This window comes from Branchiostoma lanceolatum, chromosome 8 (assembly GCF_035083965.1).
Source record: "Branchiostoma lanceolatum isolate klBraLanc5 chromosome 8, klBraLanc5.hap2, whole genome shotgun sequence".
NCBI lineage: Eukaryota > Metazoa > Chordata > Leptocardii > Amphioxiformes > Branchiostomatidae > Branchiostoma > Branchiostoma lanceolatum.
The window spans coordinates 21087518-21107108 of NC_089729.1; the positions used below are offsets into that span (position 1 = coordinate 21087518).

Below are 19591 nucleotides of genomic sequence, written 5' to 3' on the forward strand. Positions count from 1 at the left end.
TATTTATACAGGAAAGGGTTGCTAGCCCTACCCCTTTAACGTGCTCAAGGCACCTTGTCGAACATGGGACCCTCCCTAAAGATGGGTGCAGCCCCAACCTAGACATCCTGATCTAGGATTGAACTGGGGTCTCCCAGTTAGCAACTAATTACAACTAGAAACTCAACTATGAGGCTGCTACAAGTTGAGCTACAGAAACATAGTAAGTCTTTATTGAAGAGCCTTTTGTGGAGACTCTTCGCACAGCTGACTACAGCACTAGTGGGCTCTGACAATATGATGAATGCAAAGGGCAGCCAGGATACAGACACATGTAGAGTTGGTCACAAACATTATTTTGCATAATTACCAACATATTATAAATCATTCTAAATATAAAAGCCTTAAGTGAAAAAAGAAAATAAAAATGGATAGGTACGAGGTGAAGAAGAAATATGACAAAGATGGACAAGTCTGTTAAGCAGCATATGGTGTGACGGGAAAGTACAATTTCATGTACAATCATCAGTTTGTGAAAATGGGGCAGTTAAATACTATATAATATATACATGTCATGATTTACTAATTTGAAACTTAAAAACACATGGAAATTTAACCTTGGCTAGTCACATCTCCGTTCCTTGTAACTTGATCAATCGCATTTGTATCTCATTACAAATGTGTTAAGTATACTCTTTACAACGATTTCTTGTTCATTATGATCATCCATTTGTGAAAAACATCTCACTCACTCTCTCACACACTCATTGCCGCCACTTTTCAGTCTTTCACCGAGGCGGGCCGTCAAACATCAGGGCTGATTGTATATCAAGCGAATTCCAAAAGAGATGCCAGGATTCCTCCCTTTGTGATGAAATAAATCCTACAGAAAACCTCTGCAAGTTGTCATCAGCATTGTGCCTAATACCATTGGAGGCCAGTTTAATACCATCAGAAATGATACCCCTTTTGAGTGATGAAAACTAGGGCTTAGCATATCATGAGAGGGCCAAATGTGTCAGTAGTGTAACTTACAATTTACTCTCCAGGCTATAGACCAATCCTGACTGTCCTTCACGATAAGCAATTCAACCTATGACAGCAGGACAATTAGCAGATTGACCAATAAGAGAGTGGCTGCATGTCCCAAATATTTGCATTTCAGGTCTTGTGCGTCGGCGTGCATCGTGGAGCAGATCTGTATGTTGTTATGGGGACACACCCCAGTTTATCTTGGGTCTGAATTCAAGATTGCACATCCTCAAGTCTAACGACCGTCTCTTCCAGGAAATACTTCTGAGCCCAAACAACTGTGTATGGGAATGAAGGATATCCCTCTAACTATAAGATCAACCAAGTTTCAGTTTCTTCAACCTCTTCAATTTTATAAATGTTAGGGGGAAAAGTTTCCCTCACTCCATGGATTTATTCCGTGGTTATAGCAAATGACCAGGCATTATGCCATATACTCTGAGGGATAGGTGGGTCATTAACGTTATTATCGGTCAACATCATTAATCACCACTTAAGTCAAGTGTGTAGCTCCTTCTGATTGGCCAACATCATTCATCACCACTTGTGATTCATTCATCACCAGTTGTGGCACATATTTGACATTTTGCCGCCATAACCGACATGCAATGAGACCTCTGATTGGTCCACGTCATCTGGCTAATATGATAATGTCATTTCACAGCATGTCAACTCAGACCTCGACCTACTCTCCAAGCATAGGAGTGGGTCCGGCTGTTTTTTTATGTGTTTATAGGCATTTTTGTCCTGTTTTCTACTTTATTCAAAACAAGAACTAGTTGCCGGAGAAAATTACCAGGGAAAACATGAGAGAAAAAGAATAGGACGTCTTTATGGTGTTCTGTCTAAAGGTAGAGTGTCTAATTCCTCATCATTTTTAGCACAGGGTGCATACGGGACAAGTGTTGAAATATTTTTGCTGTTATTTTTTTACCTTTGCCGATTGTATACAACATAGAAGTGTAGCTTGTGTGAGAACCGATTTGATCCTACCGTGATGAAGACCAAAAATTAGACCTGAAACCCTTATTCAGCAAAAGAGTTGTCATTAAGCAGCAAAATTTGTGCGGCAACTATAAATACACAAGCAGCAACACCTCAATTCAATAATTACTTGGCTGACCAAAGCTTGTCCAAAAACAGACTCACCTAGAAATGGCCAACGAAAACTTAACACAGCTGTTGGCGTAGGTAAAAATGTTCATCAAAATGAGGAAGAGGAGCTTTTCTCATCTGTTATCATTGAGCCCTTGGCTTGTGATTGTTTTTAATGCCCAAATAAAGTGTCAAATTAGCAATATGTTATTTGTTCCATTGACTGGTACGTTGGAATAATAAATCATTTAACTATATAAAACAGGGAAATCTCAGCAGTCAGCACCTTTTGCGATCCACTCATCCAGTCAGCCATCGTGTTTGTCTCATAAATGCATGATCATAATGAACAAGATACAGCAAATGTTCAAATTGCAGTCGTTTAATGTTCATGTTTTTTATGGTGATCTCTTCATTACAAACTTAAAACTACTGCAAAAATTGTTGTTGCCTTCTTCCAAACTCTTGTTTCAACCGCAAACTTAAAACCATGACTGTCAGTGAGTTAAGTTTCCATACTATTGGGGAATGGGGTGATTTTTACATGTAGGGAGCCACCCTTACAATATTGTCCTCCACTCTACATGATTAGGTACCTGAAGAAGAGCTAGGAGATCCACCAACTACCACAGTCCACCCACCCGGTGTGACAGCTGCTCCCATCACGGACTGGCTCTGCTCCCTCTGCCTCTCCTCCTCGATGAAGTGGAGGGCGATGGAGGCAAAGTTGCTCTCAAACTGCAGCACCAGCTGATGCAGGGCAACCACCAGCTCCTGTTAGCACATGGACAGGAAGGGACTGAATTAGCAGTAGAAAACATGTTTGCATCTATGCCACAAGTACTATTTCTTACTGTTTCAAATGACCAGCTAATCAATTAGCTTAGGCTAATTAAGTCACATTTATTGCAGCCTGCCCAAGGACTGCGAGGGCCCATTGCAGCCTTCGACAGTGGAGTTTGCATTACACATACTAACATTGTATTTTCCTAGTGTTAATCATTATGGACTAACTACAAAAAACAAAACATGGTCACCAAACCTTTCTCACAATGACAGCTCCATCCTGCGCTAGTTCAGTGAGCTTCATCCCGACTCCTTGGTCGATGGTGTTGGCATGGTCAGTTCTCTCGGAACAGTTCCCGATGAAACAACCAAGAGCAAAGACAGCTGCAGCTCTCACCTGAAGTGGGGATAACATGATGTTAGATCTTCATTCACCATAAGTGCATTGCCCTGAGTACATGAATTAACAATTAACCTTCTTCCTATTGCTTGCAGCCTTATACATTAGCCCGTACAATAGTTGCATAGCTCCCTATTGGAAAAGTGTCTCTAACTTCCCAAGAGCCTGATCTAAAGCGACAGTCTATAAGGTCCACAAAAAAGTTAGGGAACAAGTCTCTGGTGCACTAGCATGTATATGCAGGTAACATTATATGCAGAAGAATTGTTTTGAGCCCTGCTGGACAGGTAAAGAAAGCATCTGAACTGACCTCTGGTACAGGGTCATTCAAGAGGATGTACAGTTTTTCGTGAGCGCTGTCCCGAACTCCACACCATCGCGCAGCATCAAAGTTGGTCCAGATCCGACCTAAACAGATGGCCAACCACTGGCGAAGGAGGTGGTGAGCATCGTTAAGCTGCTCCAGGCAGATGGCAATAAGGTTACCTTGCAAACATGCCTCCTATTGACAAAGAAAGAAAGTTGCAGTCATGACAAGAAGAAATGACAATACACCATCCCATCCTCAGTTTGAACTGCAGCCTGTACATGAAATCCCCATTACTGATATTCAAAGAAAAATATTTCATATGCTAAGCTGTGTAACACTGGAAATTTTGAAAATCATTATGCCAAAATATCCTTCTATGACTTTCATTCTTTGGACAACTTCTGTTATTCGGGTAGAGAAGACAATGAACTGATACAATATATGCAAATGCAGACCTTCTTTACATAGCCAACGAGAAACATTTTATAATATGTCAGTCGTAAAGGTTAACATCATGGAACTCTAGTTAAACTTGATTTTTTATCCACCACTAAGTTCTAGCACAAGATGGTGCATAGGGCCCAACAGCAAATTCAAAAGAACCACAACTAAAAGAAGTAGTCTATTTGATGTAGTTGTACCTGTCCATTGGCGTAGTCATTCACAATAACTGCTAGAACAAATGCAGCCATTGTTCTGTGTTCTGACTGTAAAAAAGAAAGTCTTGTTACAATCATCACCACCATCATGTGACTCTACAGTCAGTATCAGTGTTCTTGCAGGCATCCATTACACCTGTCACACACTACAGACTTCAGGATAGGCATCAAAGTTCAGCGGGATAGTGCGATACTGTATCTCTTTCAAGATTTCATGGGATGGCTTGCAGTAGTACATACATATTGTGACACATTAACGAAAAAGGAAGATGGTGGCAATTTACATTATATGATTAAGATTAAATTCCCACTGTTGGTACATGTCGACAATAGTTACCTTAAAATTGTACAAGTCATCATCAATGTACAAATGACAACATGATCCTTAATAAGATTACCATAAAGTCCATTTCTTAACAGGGAAGTATTCTGGCGGTAAAGCTGCAGTGAGTTGACAGTTGTATAGTACCATCCACCCACAAGCACGATGATCACCACAAATGGGGCAACATTGTTAAGGGGATGAAATTACAAAACCTTTTTGACAGGTCTGAATTGTTCCTGATCAATCATCTGATAGCACAATATCTCTTTCATGTAATATTATAAATTACACTAGAAACCATAAATTTGACACCTTTAAACCTTCGCACCATTGTAGCATAAATCAACAAGCAAACTTTAGAGTACTTTGGTAATCAATCAGTGTGACTTGTACGTTGTTTTTGCCGCCATTACTACACGTGTGTCACTCTTGCAATCATTGACATATATCAGGAAAATTACGTCTTCAACATAGTACCTGATATGACGGTGCCCTGTGTAATCTGTTCCCAATGAAACATCAATCTGACACTAAACAACAGTGTCACTTAATGGAGCGTGCACTTTATAACAAATATTGTTCACCTGTTCGTTCGTTCAGACCTCATAGTTCCTGGTGGCACATTGGGCAGCAAGTTTCCTTACTTTCAGTACAAGGGTATGTTATTATAGAGAAGGGTTGCTAGCCCTAACATACCCTTAACGTGCTCGAGGTACCTTTTTAAATGCGGGATCCCCATTTAACGTCCCTTCTGAAAGACGGGTGCAGCCCCAATCAAGCCTTCTTGACCCAGGATTAAATGGGTTCTAATTGGCCGGCTGAACTGTGAGGCTACCAATTGAGCTATAGGGACATCCTTAACAAATACTGTACAAAATACAAATAAGTCAGAAACGACATGTACTTACTGGCATGTAGGGGTCTGCAAGCACAGACAGGAAGTATTTGTGTCCGTTGTCTTTCACAAGATCAGCTTGACATGACTAGGAAAAGCACAACAACTTTTATACAACCTTTCATCACCGATCATAGTTAGAAAAAACTCTACAGTAATGTAATAAACGAAACTTTAAAAAAACATGCCCATGATAGAATGCTTAACGTGAACTTAAGAGTTATAACATTATCTTTAAAACTGTCATTAGCACTTAAAATTTTGATAATAGTTATCAACAATAGTTAGAAGTGATTTCAAATTAAATGTACTTTTGAAAAATGCTGATGTCTGCTTTGGATAGTGTCATAATTTACCAGTCAAAATTGTTTAATTGTCTGATATTTTAAACCACCTTCACATCAACCAGAATTGTATCAGAATGTAACATGTCTCTCAATACCTTTGATTGATTTTGGATGGTAAAATAACATTTTTGTCATTACATTATCATATCATTTCCATTATAATAATAATTGTGTTAGACAATGGTGTGAATAATATACATGTATATGAAATATTTTCTGAAACTTATCATTCATAAAGACATTAAGATATCATTGTGGTAATTTTCCCAAGACCAGAGCTGACCGTACACGGCAAGCCTCATCTAACCCACCCCACTGCCCCCCACCCCGCGCGGGAAATCAAACCCAATTGCAAAGAAACGACCTAAAATCATGTAGCCAAGAAGAAGATAACCCATGAATCTAACCACTATTTCATCAGATGACATCCTCTGGGTACACCACAACTGATGCGAGCGTGCGATGAAAAAAAAAAGGTGGGCAAAAAATAAAGTTATCTAAAAGCATCTATTTGCTCATTTTACAGCTCCTTTGTACAAATGGTCACATTTTTGGGGGAAACAGATGCAAAATTGATGATATTGCAGATGTTATCCATATAATGAAGTCAGTATAGCTTTACCTATGTTTAATCTTTCAGACTGCTCAGACTATACTGTTAGATTGAAATGTAGCAATTTGTTAGTGACTTATGTCAAGGACAGTGAAAAGTATGTGTATAATTCATGTAAATTAATTATAACTCACACTGTCCACAGCTAGGATCTTGGCCCAGATGAAGACCAGCAGGGGTCTCAGTTCCCGAGCAGAGCTCTGCAACAACTTCAACACGTATGGGAAGATTCCAACTGACAAGGCCTGGAACAAAACAATCATGTTGTCAATAGAACGTCCATTGTGAACATCACATTCACGACATTGTGTCAAACTTATCCTCGACCATACAGTTCTGTGCAACCATCTGCAGGAGACAACAGAGCTCATTGCTCGGCCCAACCAGGAGGCAGTGTCACAGATGGTAAAGGAAGGGGGGATTCACTACTGCACTGTGGGGGCAGGTAAGGAGGGTCGGTTCAATACTGCTCTTGGGAAGGCCCTCAATTTCATATTAGGGATAGGTACTATTTCGCAAAAGTGCAGTTTTTGCTGAAATATGCACCTAGAAATATGGGGACAATCTATCTAAATAGGAAAATGTAAAAATTTTGTAATTTTTTCAATATTTACTCCCCTGTAAATACCCCCTGAAGTTTGTACCACAACTATGTACTTAACTACATGTAGTATAAAGATATGCTAGCAAACAGCATTTGACAATAAATAAAATTGATAAATAAAATGCTAGCAAACATACTTTATGCCTTCAAGTATAAGCACTTTGAGGTCAGAAGACATTACAGTGAATATCTGAACCCCAAATCTATCCTCCACACAGATATAGACTACAGTCAAACCTGCCTAGGTGACCATCTCTTCAACGCGACCACCTGGCCATGGTAACCGCTTTTTCTGGGTCCCAAAAAATTTTCCCCATAGGCACAAGCATTAAGCTGCCTGCCCAAGGCGACCACTCGTCCCACGTGACCAATCCTGCCCATGGCGGCCACCTCATTTTCAAGTGTGTGGTGACATCGGGTTCAGTGCTGTCGGATTTCGCGGAAATGTTTTCAAGACCTTGACGGGCAAAAATATATGGAATAGCATCGATTCCTCCATGAAGTGTTTAATAAAACGTTCACACTATAAACATTGTACATGTAAATACAAAGGTTTGAGAATACTTGAATATTGATGTTGTTGTGCCCATCGTAATCTTTAATAGTTTACCGCAAGCTTCTAGCTCGGTTTAAACCCAATTTTCAAAACGTAGTGCATGGTGTCAAAAAGTCAGATTTCACAGAAATTACTATCTATTTCTTGTATTTTCAACAAAGAATGAGAATTGGACCTGGTGGTGGTCAAGCTGTCTAAAATCACATCATTTTCCATCCATCTATACGCACTGTATTTGAACACCTCGACCTGGAAACATGTTGTGAGTGGAATCCTCTTCAAGGCGACCACCTGTTCAACGCAACCGTTTTTGCTCGGTCCCCCGGGTGGTCGGCTTGGGCAAAAGATACAAAAACTGGAAGGTCTCCTGCAGTACCAAAGTCACACACAAGGGGCCCATAATCGACCTTGACCTTCGTCTTCCCAATACTTACCCACATATATACAAAATATTGTAGCAATCCATCTAGAGGTTCTAAAGTTATGCTGACCACGAATATCCTACAACACACGATGCAGACAAACACACACACAGACACAAACAAAACAATACCTCCATGAAAACAGTTACTTGTCAATCAAAAGTAATATGCATCAAATAGGAAATACTGTAATACCAGCAATGAGCTGGAGGGTATATATAGTGTGATATTGACAGTGTAATATATACTTGATGGCACAGTAATTTTGCCATCTCTCATCCTATAGGCTCTGTGATCTTATTCTACGGTAACTTCCTGCAAGGCTCCCACACCAGCATCAGCCGCATGAACATCTATCTGGCTTACAACAGTGTGGACCACCAAACGCCGACCTGAACATCTGAGTACCAGAGACCCAGCATGGGTACAACCCATCACATCTCTGCAGAAACCAACAGAGTAATAAACTTAGGGAAGGCAATGTCTGGAAGGGACCCATTTTTCACATATATCTTGAGGTGGCCTTTTGGTATTGGTAGGTGATTATTAGGAAAACTCTGCTGCATTAAAGTTGGATATCTGGGAATCTGAGTACATAAACTTGGAAGAAAATGTTTGAAAGGTATCTCTAGAGGTGGCCTTTGGTAGGTACATGTAGATTGTCTTCGTCAGGATTAAGTGACAAAGAGGAAATAAAGACAGAATGATATGTTATTTAGTCTTCTTAATGGTACATTAGAAATTAAAAGTTCTGACACTGACCGGTATCAGTGGTAACAAGAGTTCTACGACCTCATAACATATATTACATGCATTTGAGTCTGATAATGGAAAACACTGCAAAATATAGGTTTTCCTCATTAGCTATGCAAAGTAAGTCCCAATTAGCATAATTTGCACTTCATTGTGTATATCCCTATCTAAGCTACCTGCATACTAAATATCATGGAAATCCGTTGTTCCTTTAAATCTACACTACTTCTTTATTACATCACATGTCAAGCTATCTGCCACTCAAAAATCAAGACCACCGCACGTCCACGTCAAAAGATACAAAAATTGAAGTTCTGCTGCAGTACCAAGGTCACATATCAGGGGGCCCAAAATCGACCTTGAATTTCGGCTTCACAACACCCACCCACATACCAAATATCATTGTAATCCATCAAGAGGCTCTTGAGTTATGCTGACTGGAGTGGTGCGGAAACACAAACAAACAGACAAACAGACACTCAAAACTATATCTCCATTTTTCATGGAGATAATAAACTGCAAAGTTCCATGACCTTTTACCTTTCCCAAATGATGTTAATCTTTTGGAGTGACGTATCATAAATGCTTCTCATTGATTATGAAAATATGAATGAACAGTTAACTCACCAGGCTGACTGCCCACGGACCCAGATCCAGGAACCGTCCCAGAAGGTCGAGGGCCCGTAATCTGTGCACCTGGCTCAGTAAAACCTGCAATGGAACACATTGATAGAAGAACTTGCACAACACCAGACAACCTGAAAAAACTTAAGAAAGCAAAGACACATATATATAATACTTTAAAGGTTATGTGTAACTTTTCCATACCAGTCATTTAAAAAAAACATTGAGAAATTTCAATTTCCATTCAATGAGGTTCATGTTTTTGTCCTCAGATCATCCATGTCTTGGCTATGTGTACTCTGTCAGATCAGCCAACTGTGCCGTCCTTACTGTAAAATCATTTTGTACTGAGTACATGTATGTGTATGGCAACTCCACCAGCTGTACTGAAGAATGTTACATCAGATTCAGATATGATCTTTCTTTCCTATTAAGCACATATCTCACCTGCAAAACTATAGGTAACTGCTCGGGAGGGTCTCTTCTTTCATTCCCCATGGTCAGCCATACCTGGAATGCTGTCAGCTGGTCAGCAAAGAAAGGGCTGTGCTGTTTGGGACAAGAGGAAGTCTCACCTCAAATTTACACAGTGCTGAAGTCTTAAGTTTGGATAGATGCTGCTTACGACCAAACACAGGCTCACATTGTGAATTTCTATAACACATCCCCCATATTCCAGATGAACTTTAATGGGAAATAAGTGAACCTTAAGTGCTCTGTATTCTGACCTCAGGGTGGCAGTGTGCACTATCAACATTTACCAGTACTGTATTTTACATGTCCTTCATATTCAGTATGACAATTCTGTGAAGGTCCAAAATATTGTTTGCTTTGTTACTATCTCCGAATATGTCATATACATGTATGCCTGTGGTATTGATATTGTGATCGAGAGTGTGGGATTCAGCAAATAACGGAAAGAATCAATATTTCAAAAGGAGATCACAGGACATATGCATTTGGGGTTTGGACAGACAACTCTAGCCAGGATATGATGTAGCCTTGGCTAGATGCATCAGTCTGAGAGTATAATCTGGACCGGAGAGGCCTATCCTAGCCTGTTACATACTACATGTACGATGCTGTAAATCTTCCTGTTCATTCAAATTAAGAAACTACACCTACTCTGTAAGCAGCTCCATCATCTACAATAGAGGGTAATTGCGACAGACAGTGGTCGACAGCCAGGTCCCACGCTTGCCTGTAACAAGTAAACAAGCATATCTAATAAAAGAGATTAAAAGTAGCAGATGTCCCACCCTAACCAATTACTGATGTATAATAATAATATGATGCAAAATAAAATGTGAAAATTCAGCATGCATCTACCTTGAAATTCTGAGATTTTCTTTATACAAAATAAGTTATGAAAATACACACATACTTGCAAAATGAAATAAAGAATTTTCATGATTAAAAAAAACTGGTGACATGTAACACCCTGATCTGCATGATGAGATTAAAATCAAATTTTTCTTCTACAAAAACTGGTCATTAAAAGTTGTCTCACAAGGTGACTAATTTGCTAGATATGTGTAGTACAGCTGCATTGTATTCCTGCAAAAGAACAGAATGTTCACATGATCTAAAAAGCTTTGTAAAACAGCGTCTATTGTACATTTGTTTGTTCATTAAGACTCTTGGAGTCAATAGAGGCACATACAGCAGCAAGTTTCCTTACTGTTTCAGTATAAGGGTATATCTTTACAGGGAGGGGTTGCTAGGCCATGGCACCTCCTCAAACACAGGACCCCATTTTATGTCCCTTCCGAAAGATGGGTCCAGCCCCAACTGAGATGTCCTAATCCAGGATTTAACCAGGCCATGGCAACTCTTCAAACACAGGATCCCCATTTCATGTCCCTTCCGAAAGATGGGTCCAGCCCCAACTGAGATGTCCTAATCCAGGATTTAACCAGGCTATGGCAACTCCTCAAACACAGGATCCCCATTTCATGTCCCTTCCGAAAGATGGGTCCAGCCCCAACTGAGATGTCCTAATCCAGGATTTAACCAGGCTATGGCAACTCCTCAAACACAGGATCCCCATTTCATGTCCCTTCTGAAAGATGGGTCCAGCCCCAACTGAGATGTCCTAATCCAGGATTTAACCAGGCTATGGCAACTCCTCAAACACAGGACCCCATTTTATGTCCCTTCCGAAAGATGGGTCCAGCCCCAACTGAGATGTCCTAATCCAGGATTTAACCAGGCCATGGCAACTCTTCAAACACAGGATCCCCATTTCATGTCCCTTCCGAAAGATGGGTCCAGCCCCAACTGAGATGTCCTATTCCAGGATTTAACCAGGCCATGGCAACTCTTCAAACACAGGATCCCCATTTCATGTCCCTTCTGAAAGATGGGTCCAGCCCCAACTGAGATGTCCTATTCCAGGATTTAACCAGGCTATGGCAACTCCTCAAACACAGGATCCCCATTTCATGTCCCTTCTGAAAGATGGGTCCAGCCCCAACTGAGATGTCCTAATCCAGGATTTAACCAGGCCATGGCAACTCTTCAAACACAGGATCCCCATTTCATGTCCCTTCCGAAAGATGGGTCCAGCCCCAACTGAGATGTCCTAATCCAGGATTTAACCAGGCTATGGCAACTCCTCAAACACAGGATCCCCATTTCATGTCCCTTCCGAAAGATGGGTCCAGCCCCAACTGAGATGTCCTAATCCAGGATTTAACCAGGCTATGGCAACTCCTCAAACACAGGATCCCCATTTCATGTCCCTTCCGAAAGATGGGTCCAGCCCCAACTGAGATGTCCTAATCCAGGATTTAACCAGGCTATGGCAACTCCTCAAACACAGGATCCCCATTTCATGTCCCTTCTGAAAGATGGGTCCAGCCCCAACTGAGATGTCCTAATCCAGGATTTAACCAGGCCATGGCAACTCTTCAAACACAGGATCCCCATTTCATGTCCCTTCCGAAAGATGGGTCCAGCCCCAACTGAGATGTCCTAATCCAGGATTTAACCAGGCTATGGCAACTCCTCAAACACAGGATCCCCATTTCATGTCCCTTCCGAAAGATGGGTCCAGCCCCAACTGAGATGTCCTAATCCAGGATTTAACCAGGCTATGGCAACTCCTCAAACACAGGATCCCCATTTCATGTCCCTTCCGAAAGATGGGTCCAGCCCCAACTGAGATGTCCTAATCCAGGATTTAACCAGGCCATGGCAACTCTTCAAACACAGGATCCCCATTTCATGTCCCTTCTGAAAGATGGGTCCAGCCCCAACTGAGATGTCCTAATCCAGGATTTAACCAGGCCATGGCAACTCTTCAAACACAGGATCCCCATTTCATGTCCCTTCTGAAAGATGGGTCCAGCCCCAACTGAGATGTCCTAATCCAGGATTTAACCAGGCTATGGCAACTCCTCAAACACAGGACCCCCATTTCATGTCCCTTCTGAAAGATGGGTCAGCCCCAACTGAGATGTCCTAATCCAGGATTTAACTGGGGTCTCACGGTTACAAAAAATGTACAACAGGAGCTCAACTGTGAGGCTGCTACCACTGGTACCAGTTGAGCTACAGGACATCCATCTGTTGTACATTGTCCTGCAATTGGTAGCAAACCTGCTGCTGATGAGTCACAATTTCAGGGTCCCATTCATTACCCGTCAATGTTCAGCACATCAATCATTAAAAGCTGAAACTTAAATTATATCATTGATTTTCTATAGGGTCTGAATCTATTACCAGGTCCTGATCAAGTGCATTGTATCATACATTACTGGAAAGCTAAGTGTGTTATCTAAAATGATACCCCATACAAATATGTAATGATTTTACATTTGTGCAATGAGAACCCGAGGGCCATTGGTGGCATGTGGTCTTACCACATCTAGCGGAAGGGCAGGTGGGGTTGGGGAAGACTGGCCGTCAGAGGCTTGGGATAAAAAAGTTTTACATGACCCTCCCCCCAGGTCAATTTTTTTTCTTTGGCCCATCCCCCAAGTCAATTTTTCCCCCAATTTTTTTCCAACTCTTGGAAAATATCTAAGACAGCAAGAAAATCACTGCGGCCTTGTTTGGAAGTATCCTTTGCATCATACTTTAGATAGGATTCCACCACGAAGCAGATACCTCTCTTTCAGTCACCCCTAGCAAAAAGGAGAAACTGAATGGCTATGCTGGAAAAGATATGCTAAGAGACTAATCTATCTTTTATCCTCCCTGCTAAATATCGTACAGTCCCTTATCATCATCCAATCCTGAGAGGTAAGAGTGAATAACCTGGCACTACTGACCACATGGGGTGTTGGTAGGTAGGAGGGAGTCTGGGGCTGGACAGCGGGGTACAGTTGTAGGATCTCATGATGCGCTCCGCCAGCAGGAAGTTTCTAAAGAGACTTGCCACCAACAGGTCCTGCCGAAATAACTTCTGGAACAACTCTGCACATGGGAGACAGGATAAAGCTTCTAAAGATCCCTGGTGTAACATCCTTTATCAATAGTAAACAAAATTTACATGTTATTTCTGTATGCACAATGTTAAGCATACCAATAAGCTTTTGACCAGTCCTCTGGTATTTCTCAAGTTGATTTGACCTGAAGCCTATGTCAATGTGTACAATGGTGAATGAGCATTTCTGCAGCCCAACGTGTTGTTGAAAGCACATCTCAAATGGAAATTCTCACCAACTGTCTTCATCATTGTCATGAACGGTCTTGATCATGGCTTCCCACCCAGTATCATACCTTCCCACCCAGTATCATACCAGTAAGATATGCTGATGATCTAAATAATTCCCAGTTTCTAATGGCCTCCTTGCCTGGTCAAATGCAAGTCGCACTGGACAAAGTTGATCTATGGGCAAACTCATATGATACGAGTACAAATGCAAAAAAGACAAAAGATATGGTCATCAGTTGTCTACTCTGTAAAAAAATCAACACAATTGAGTGCAGTCTACATTGCATTCCATGCGCTGATATGTTGATTTTTGATAAAAGATTGAAGTTTGAAGAAGTATCACTTAACCTGAGCGGAAGTGTGATGTCAGCAACAGGTGAAAGGTGCCTGTCAGTCGAACAGAGACGGGGGTCGACCAGCACTTGCCTGGGGCAATCGGGTCAATGGACTTGTCCAACCCTGGTCTACAAGTACAGCAGTGATATCTACATGCATCATCTTGATAAATAAATCTTATCTTGATTAATAAGATTAATACTGGACCGACCTCTGGGGAGGGTGTTCCATGCTATTGTGTCAGTGATGGCTGTGAAGATCCAGTTCAACTCCCCTAATGGCGTCCTTCTGTCATTCAAGCGTCCTGGTATTCTGGAGAGACATGACACAGTATCTTAACCAAACTCTCAATATTGTGATATTTCCCTATGGAAGAAGAAACCTTTTATAGATGGAAACACAATGGACATTACAGCTAGTTTTCATGTAAAAGTTTATTCAAGGGATTTTACTGGATACTACTACTACTATACTATTTTACAGAACAGCTCCTGAAATTTCATGGGAGAGGTAGATTTTGTCATATCTTAACTCAGTGTAAAACCCACTATGACATAGTGTAAAAGAGCACATGTAGCAACATTTCTAGATCTGGCACCTTACCAAAGAAATGGGACGTATCTTTTGTTTGTTCAGTCAGACCCTTGCAGTGCCTAGTGGCACGACTCCATGCTGTTTCAGTAGCAGGGTATATCTTTACAAGGAGAGGTTACTAGCTCTTTCCCTTTAACTTGCTTGAGATACCTCCTTGAATATGGGGCCCCCATACGTCCTTTCCGTAAGACGGATTCAGTCCCAATTGAGATGATGTCCTGCCCAGGATTGAACTGGGTTCTCCCAGTTAGCAACTACTGCAATTGAAAGGCTGCTACCAGTTGAGCTGTAGGGACATCTGTGGTAATGTTTAAAATCTTGATATATGTGACTGTGTATCTGCATGTTGATACATGTGCTAAGTTCTAAATATTCCCTTACTTCTCTATCAGGTCTTCTGTAATACTTGGAACCAGTTTGCCTCCTCGTTGGTGAACAAACCTGCAGCAGTGAAGGAAGTAGTGAATAAGAAATCAATGGAAGAGCTGACCTTATGCACTGCCTAAGACATTGAATGAAATATCTTATACTAGATTGTACATCAGGATATGGCCAAGCTGCAGAGGCAAGGGTTAAGTTACAGCAACAATAAATGTATCTAGTACAAATCTTGGTTTAAAACACATTTCCAGTGTTTCAGCATCAGTCTGAATGACAACCTCCTAATCACAGTACTATGCAAAGAACTGAATTCAGGACATGCATCATAAATCACATATAAATGCTTAGTGTCAATAGTCTTATGATGATGATATAGGGGTTACTTACAGGATAATTGACTCAACTGTAGAAAAAGTTGATCTTTTTATCTATAATATTAAAGCTATCAGTTACTTTGCTTCTGACATTTGTTTGTTCAGACCCTTGTAATGCCTAGTGGCACGTAGGGCAGCAAATTTCCTTGCTGTTTCCTTGCCTTCCTTGCAGGGTACATTTATAAGGCGATGGGTTACTAGCCCTTCCCCTTAAATGTACTGAACACAGGACCCCATTTGACATCTCTTCCCAAAGACAGGTGCAGCCAGCCCCAACCAAGATGCCCTTCCCAGGATTGAACCTACATTTGTAGGTCTCCCAGTTACCAACTAATTGGAACCAGGATCTCAACTGTTAGGCTGCTACCAGCTGAGCTCTTGACTCTTGACCTTATTAAGTGACAAACATTGTACGTACCATCTCAGGGCTATCTTGATAGGTGTGGTGAGACAGGAGGTGAAGAGGTCAGCAGGGAGTTCAGGGTTCATGGGGAGGAGCTGCTTGGGTCCACAAGCTGCCAGCTGGATACAGTTCTTCATGGAGGGGGGGAGGGGCATCTGAGTCGCTCCTGGGTAAGACTGGGCATTGATCTTGGCCAGCTGCATATAAAAGGAGTCTTGATTACAAAAACTGCAAAAGGACATTGCAATGACAACTGTTATCGTAGCACTGACTTGCAACATTATCAAATTCCAGTATAATGTCAGCATAATTTATGCTGCAAGAAGGAACATTATTTGAGCCTTATTTGAGCAGTCTAATCTTGGTTTATTTGTACAATTCTTCATGACAGGTGTCCAAACGTCACACAGTGCATAATGGCTTAATGGTGACAAGGACCTTGTGTGCTGGTAAAATGAACACAAAAAACCGATGACATCACCTGATGATCTAAACTACATGATAAATTACATGATAGATGTGACATTGTGCCTGTTGTGGGACTTCAACTGTGAAAATCCCCCTCAGTTCCACATCAGATAGAAGTCATATAACATGTCATGTGGACAGTAACTTTGTTCATTGCTGTCCGTTCACATATCAAGTCAAGTAAGGCCCGATTTACACTAGGAAAATTGCTGGCTGCATGACCACGTCCGCTGGGTGGTCGTACGTCCACCCCAGGAGGTGGCGTATGACAGGTCATAAAAATGCCCATCCTACAACACCATGATGTTGTCCTACATCCAGCAATTTTCCTAGCGTAAATCTGGTCTAAGTCAGTCGAATCAGTTTACTACCTGAAGGGTGTTGAAAGAGGAGGCCAAGAAGGAATTTGTGAACAACAACTTGTCTTCTCATAGTCTCTATAACCTTTCATGAAAGGACTAAATTGTGACATGTAACGGGGGTTGCCCTACCTTAGGACGCGCCCTAACTTAGGACGGTTTTTTTAGTGATCTTGTTATGCATAAGTACGCCGTGTTTGTGTCCACTGATTATGCTCATAAGGAAGTTAAATGAACCAAGTCCATGCACATAATTTTTATTTGCATTCAAAACATATGTGTACATATTCATTTCTTGTTTTGTCGAGAATAGTATTTTGACGATAATGATGGCAACGCTGAGTAGAGGGTCACTGCGTAGCTAGACGGCCCGACACCTAAATATACGACCTGTGCCAAGCAGATATACAACTATCATACACATAAGAAATATAACTTCATAAAACAAAACAAAATTGGGTCTTTAAGTGTTTGTTGAGAAGAAAACCGACCAAAGAAAACAACGTAAACATCGCTGCCGTCTGGCAACGTTGTTTTCCCGCCATTTTTGGGGCCGCGATGCTGGCGGACGGCGATTCAACGCACAGCTTTGTAACGCTCTAACATGTGATTGGTACCGTCTATGAAAAGGAAACTGAATACAGATATGGCGAAGATATTTCCCAATAAGTAGACGGAGTATTGTTGATGTAAGCGGTGTCGTTTTTTTCGTAATGATTTTGTAAGTCGGGTCGCATGCAAGACGTACGTCGGGCCGCGCGCAAAGTGCGTAGTAGCCTATTTCCCGCCGAAACATGAGCTGGGATGCGATAGATATAGCCCTTCTCACATGACGTTAGAAGTGCACACAGTCAAAATTTTCAGGTCAAAAGAAAGCTAGAATATAGCAGACTTCAAGGCTTATTTACATTTTCCTAACTTCATCACCAACTTCCGAAGAGAGCAAAATTACCAAAGCGTACTAAGTTAGGCACACTATCTGGCGTAGCACTAAATCAGAAGGTACTTTCGTGTAAACGTCTCACAGCGTTTGCCGCTTGTAACTCGGAGCGTGAAGGGCCCATGAACAGTATGAATACATTTCTTGTCCATTTATGTTCTTTAGATGAGTGTGTTCAAAATTCATCCATTAAAACATGACCATTCTCTGGCAACCAGCAATGGAGCGCCGTGAGTTCGAGCGCGTAAAAAAACGTCCTATGTTTGGGCGACTCCCGTTATGTGACAGCTAATATCACTATGGCAAATGTATTGAGTAAATGTGACTGCCACAATGAAATAAATGTACCTCTATTTCCTGTTCCCTTTGGGCAGCAAACTGCTTGAATGAGTCCAGTATTACACCTGAAAAAATGCACAACAGAAGGTCGCATTCAAGTATTGCTGCAAGTGGGTACCCTAAAAGAGTACCGACATAAAAAAGTTAACGGCTGTATAAACATGTGCTTACAGAAACTCCCTTTTATTTATCCAAACTGATATAAAGCATCAAAGAGGTGAAAGCTTGTTGGTAACTGAAGAAATCAGCAATTACTTGTCAGTAGCTGTACACTGTCAAACCTGCCTATAGCGGTCACTCAAGGGACTGGCCAAAATCGACCGTTATGGACAGGTGGCCGCTCTATAGAAACGGTTGATTTCACGAGCATTAAGTGTCACATGTTTTCTGTACCCACTGAGAAACATTTATTCACATCATAAAACCTCCTTGTTCACATACATGTAGTCAAACTTGTTCTACCGACCACTTTCACAAGACGACCCGATGCTCGGCTCAAGATGACTGCTTTCGGTAGGTCCGGATTTTTACACAAGCAAATAAAGTCCAAGTCGATCCATCGATCCGCCCCCAATCCGGAGCACATGCGACCAAAATGTTGCCGAAGACAAACGTGTCATTTTCAATTGAGCGGCGACATCATTTATCAGCAAATGATTGCGGAATTTCACGGTAAAATCAGCCTGTTTGGGTCGGATTTCTTGCCGGGAGAAAAAAAAAAAAAAAGCTGCAAGATGGCTCCTGTGAGGTCAAAGGGTCATGGGATAGTGTACTGTAATGTGGGTGCAGCTGCAATGTGTGAGTTATGATTTTACTCTACATTAGATAGTACAAAATGTAAACTTATTTTGTCAAAGAAGTTCTTTGAATAAAGAGAACAAAATATACAAAGAATGGATGACTTTATAACCTTTTCTTAGAGGATAAAAGGCATCTGTATTTTTTTAACAAACTGCTCGCCCATGGTACTACTAGTGAAGTAACCCAAGTAAACAAAGCGTCCCGCTAGGACCGCGCGCAAGAGGCTCTGTTTGTCTGCAAATATCTGGCGTCTTACTACTCTTAGCGGTTTTGGAAATGCAAAACCAACACCAGGAGCAAAATAAAACCATGCACAACATTTTCATGGGTAACACTGCAGCTATAATGACAATTTTTTTCTGCCGAGATTTGAAAGAAGGTTCCCGAATCTTGCGGCGACCATGCGCCGTGACCGTTATCGGCAGTGTTTCCAGACCCGCGGGACCGAAAATCGTGTGGCCGCGACCGCGTTGGACAGGTGACCGCTATAGCCTAATTCTTAATGCTTATGTCAATGGGAAAAATCCAAGGGA

General features: G+C 41.5%; 1 protein-coding gene across 4 annotated transcripts in view; it reads right to left on the reverse strand.

The window, feature by feature from the left end:
- LOC136439588 (regulatory-associated protein of mTOR-like) overlaps positions 1–19591 on the reverse strand; it is a 50956-nt gene that overhangs the window by 21703 nt on the left and 9662 nt on the right. For 2 of the 4 annotated variants that reach the window (XM_066435011.1, XM_066435013.1), the window contains exons 7-20: positions 18267–18322; positions 16167–16348; positions 15375–15434; positions 14611–14711; positions 13678–13822; positions 10526–10601; positions 9848–9949; positions 9404–9487; positions 6576–6686; positions 5495–5569; positions 4244–4309; positions 3603–3794; positions 3149–3289; positions 2703–2880 (exon numbers count right to left, since the gene is read on the reverse strand). In XM_066435011.1, the coding sequence (XP_066291108.1) occupies positions 2703–2880; positions 3149–3289; positions 3603–3794; positions 4244–4309; positions 5495–5569; positions 6576–6686; positions 9404–9487; positions 9848–9949; positions 10526–10601; positions 13678–13822; positions 14611–14711; positions 15375–15434; positions 16167–16348; positions 18267–18322 (1569 nt within the window). The remainder of the gene's footprint in view (positions 1–2702; positions 2881–3148; positions 3290–3602; positions 3795–4243; positions 4310–5494; positions 5570–6575; positions 6687–9403; positions 9488–9847; positions 9950–10525; positions 10602–13677; positions 13823–14610; positions 14712–15374; positions 15435–16166; positions 16349–18266; positions 18323–19591) is intronic. The other 2 variants (XM_066435012.1, XM_066435014.1) reach the window with 1 other exon arrangement.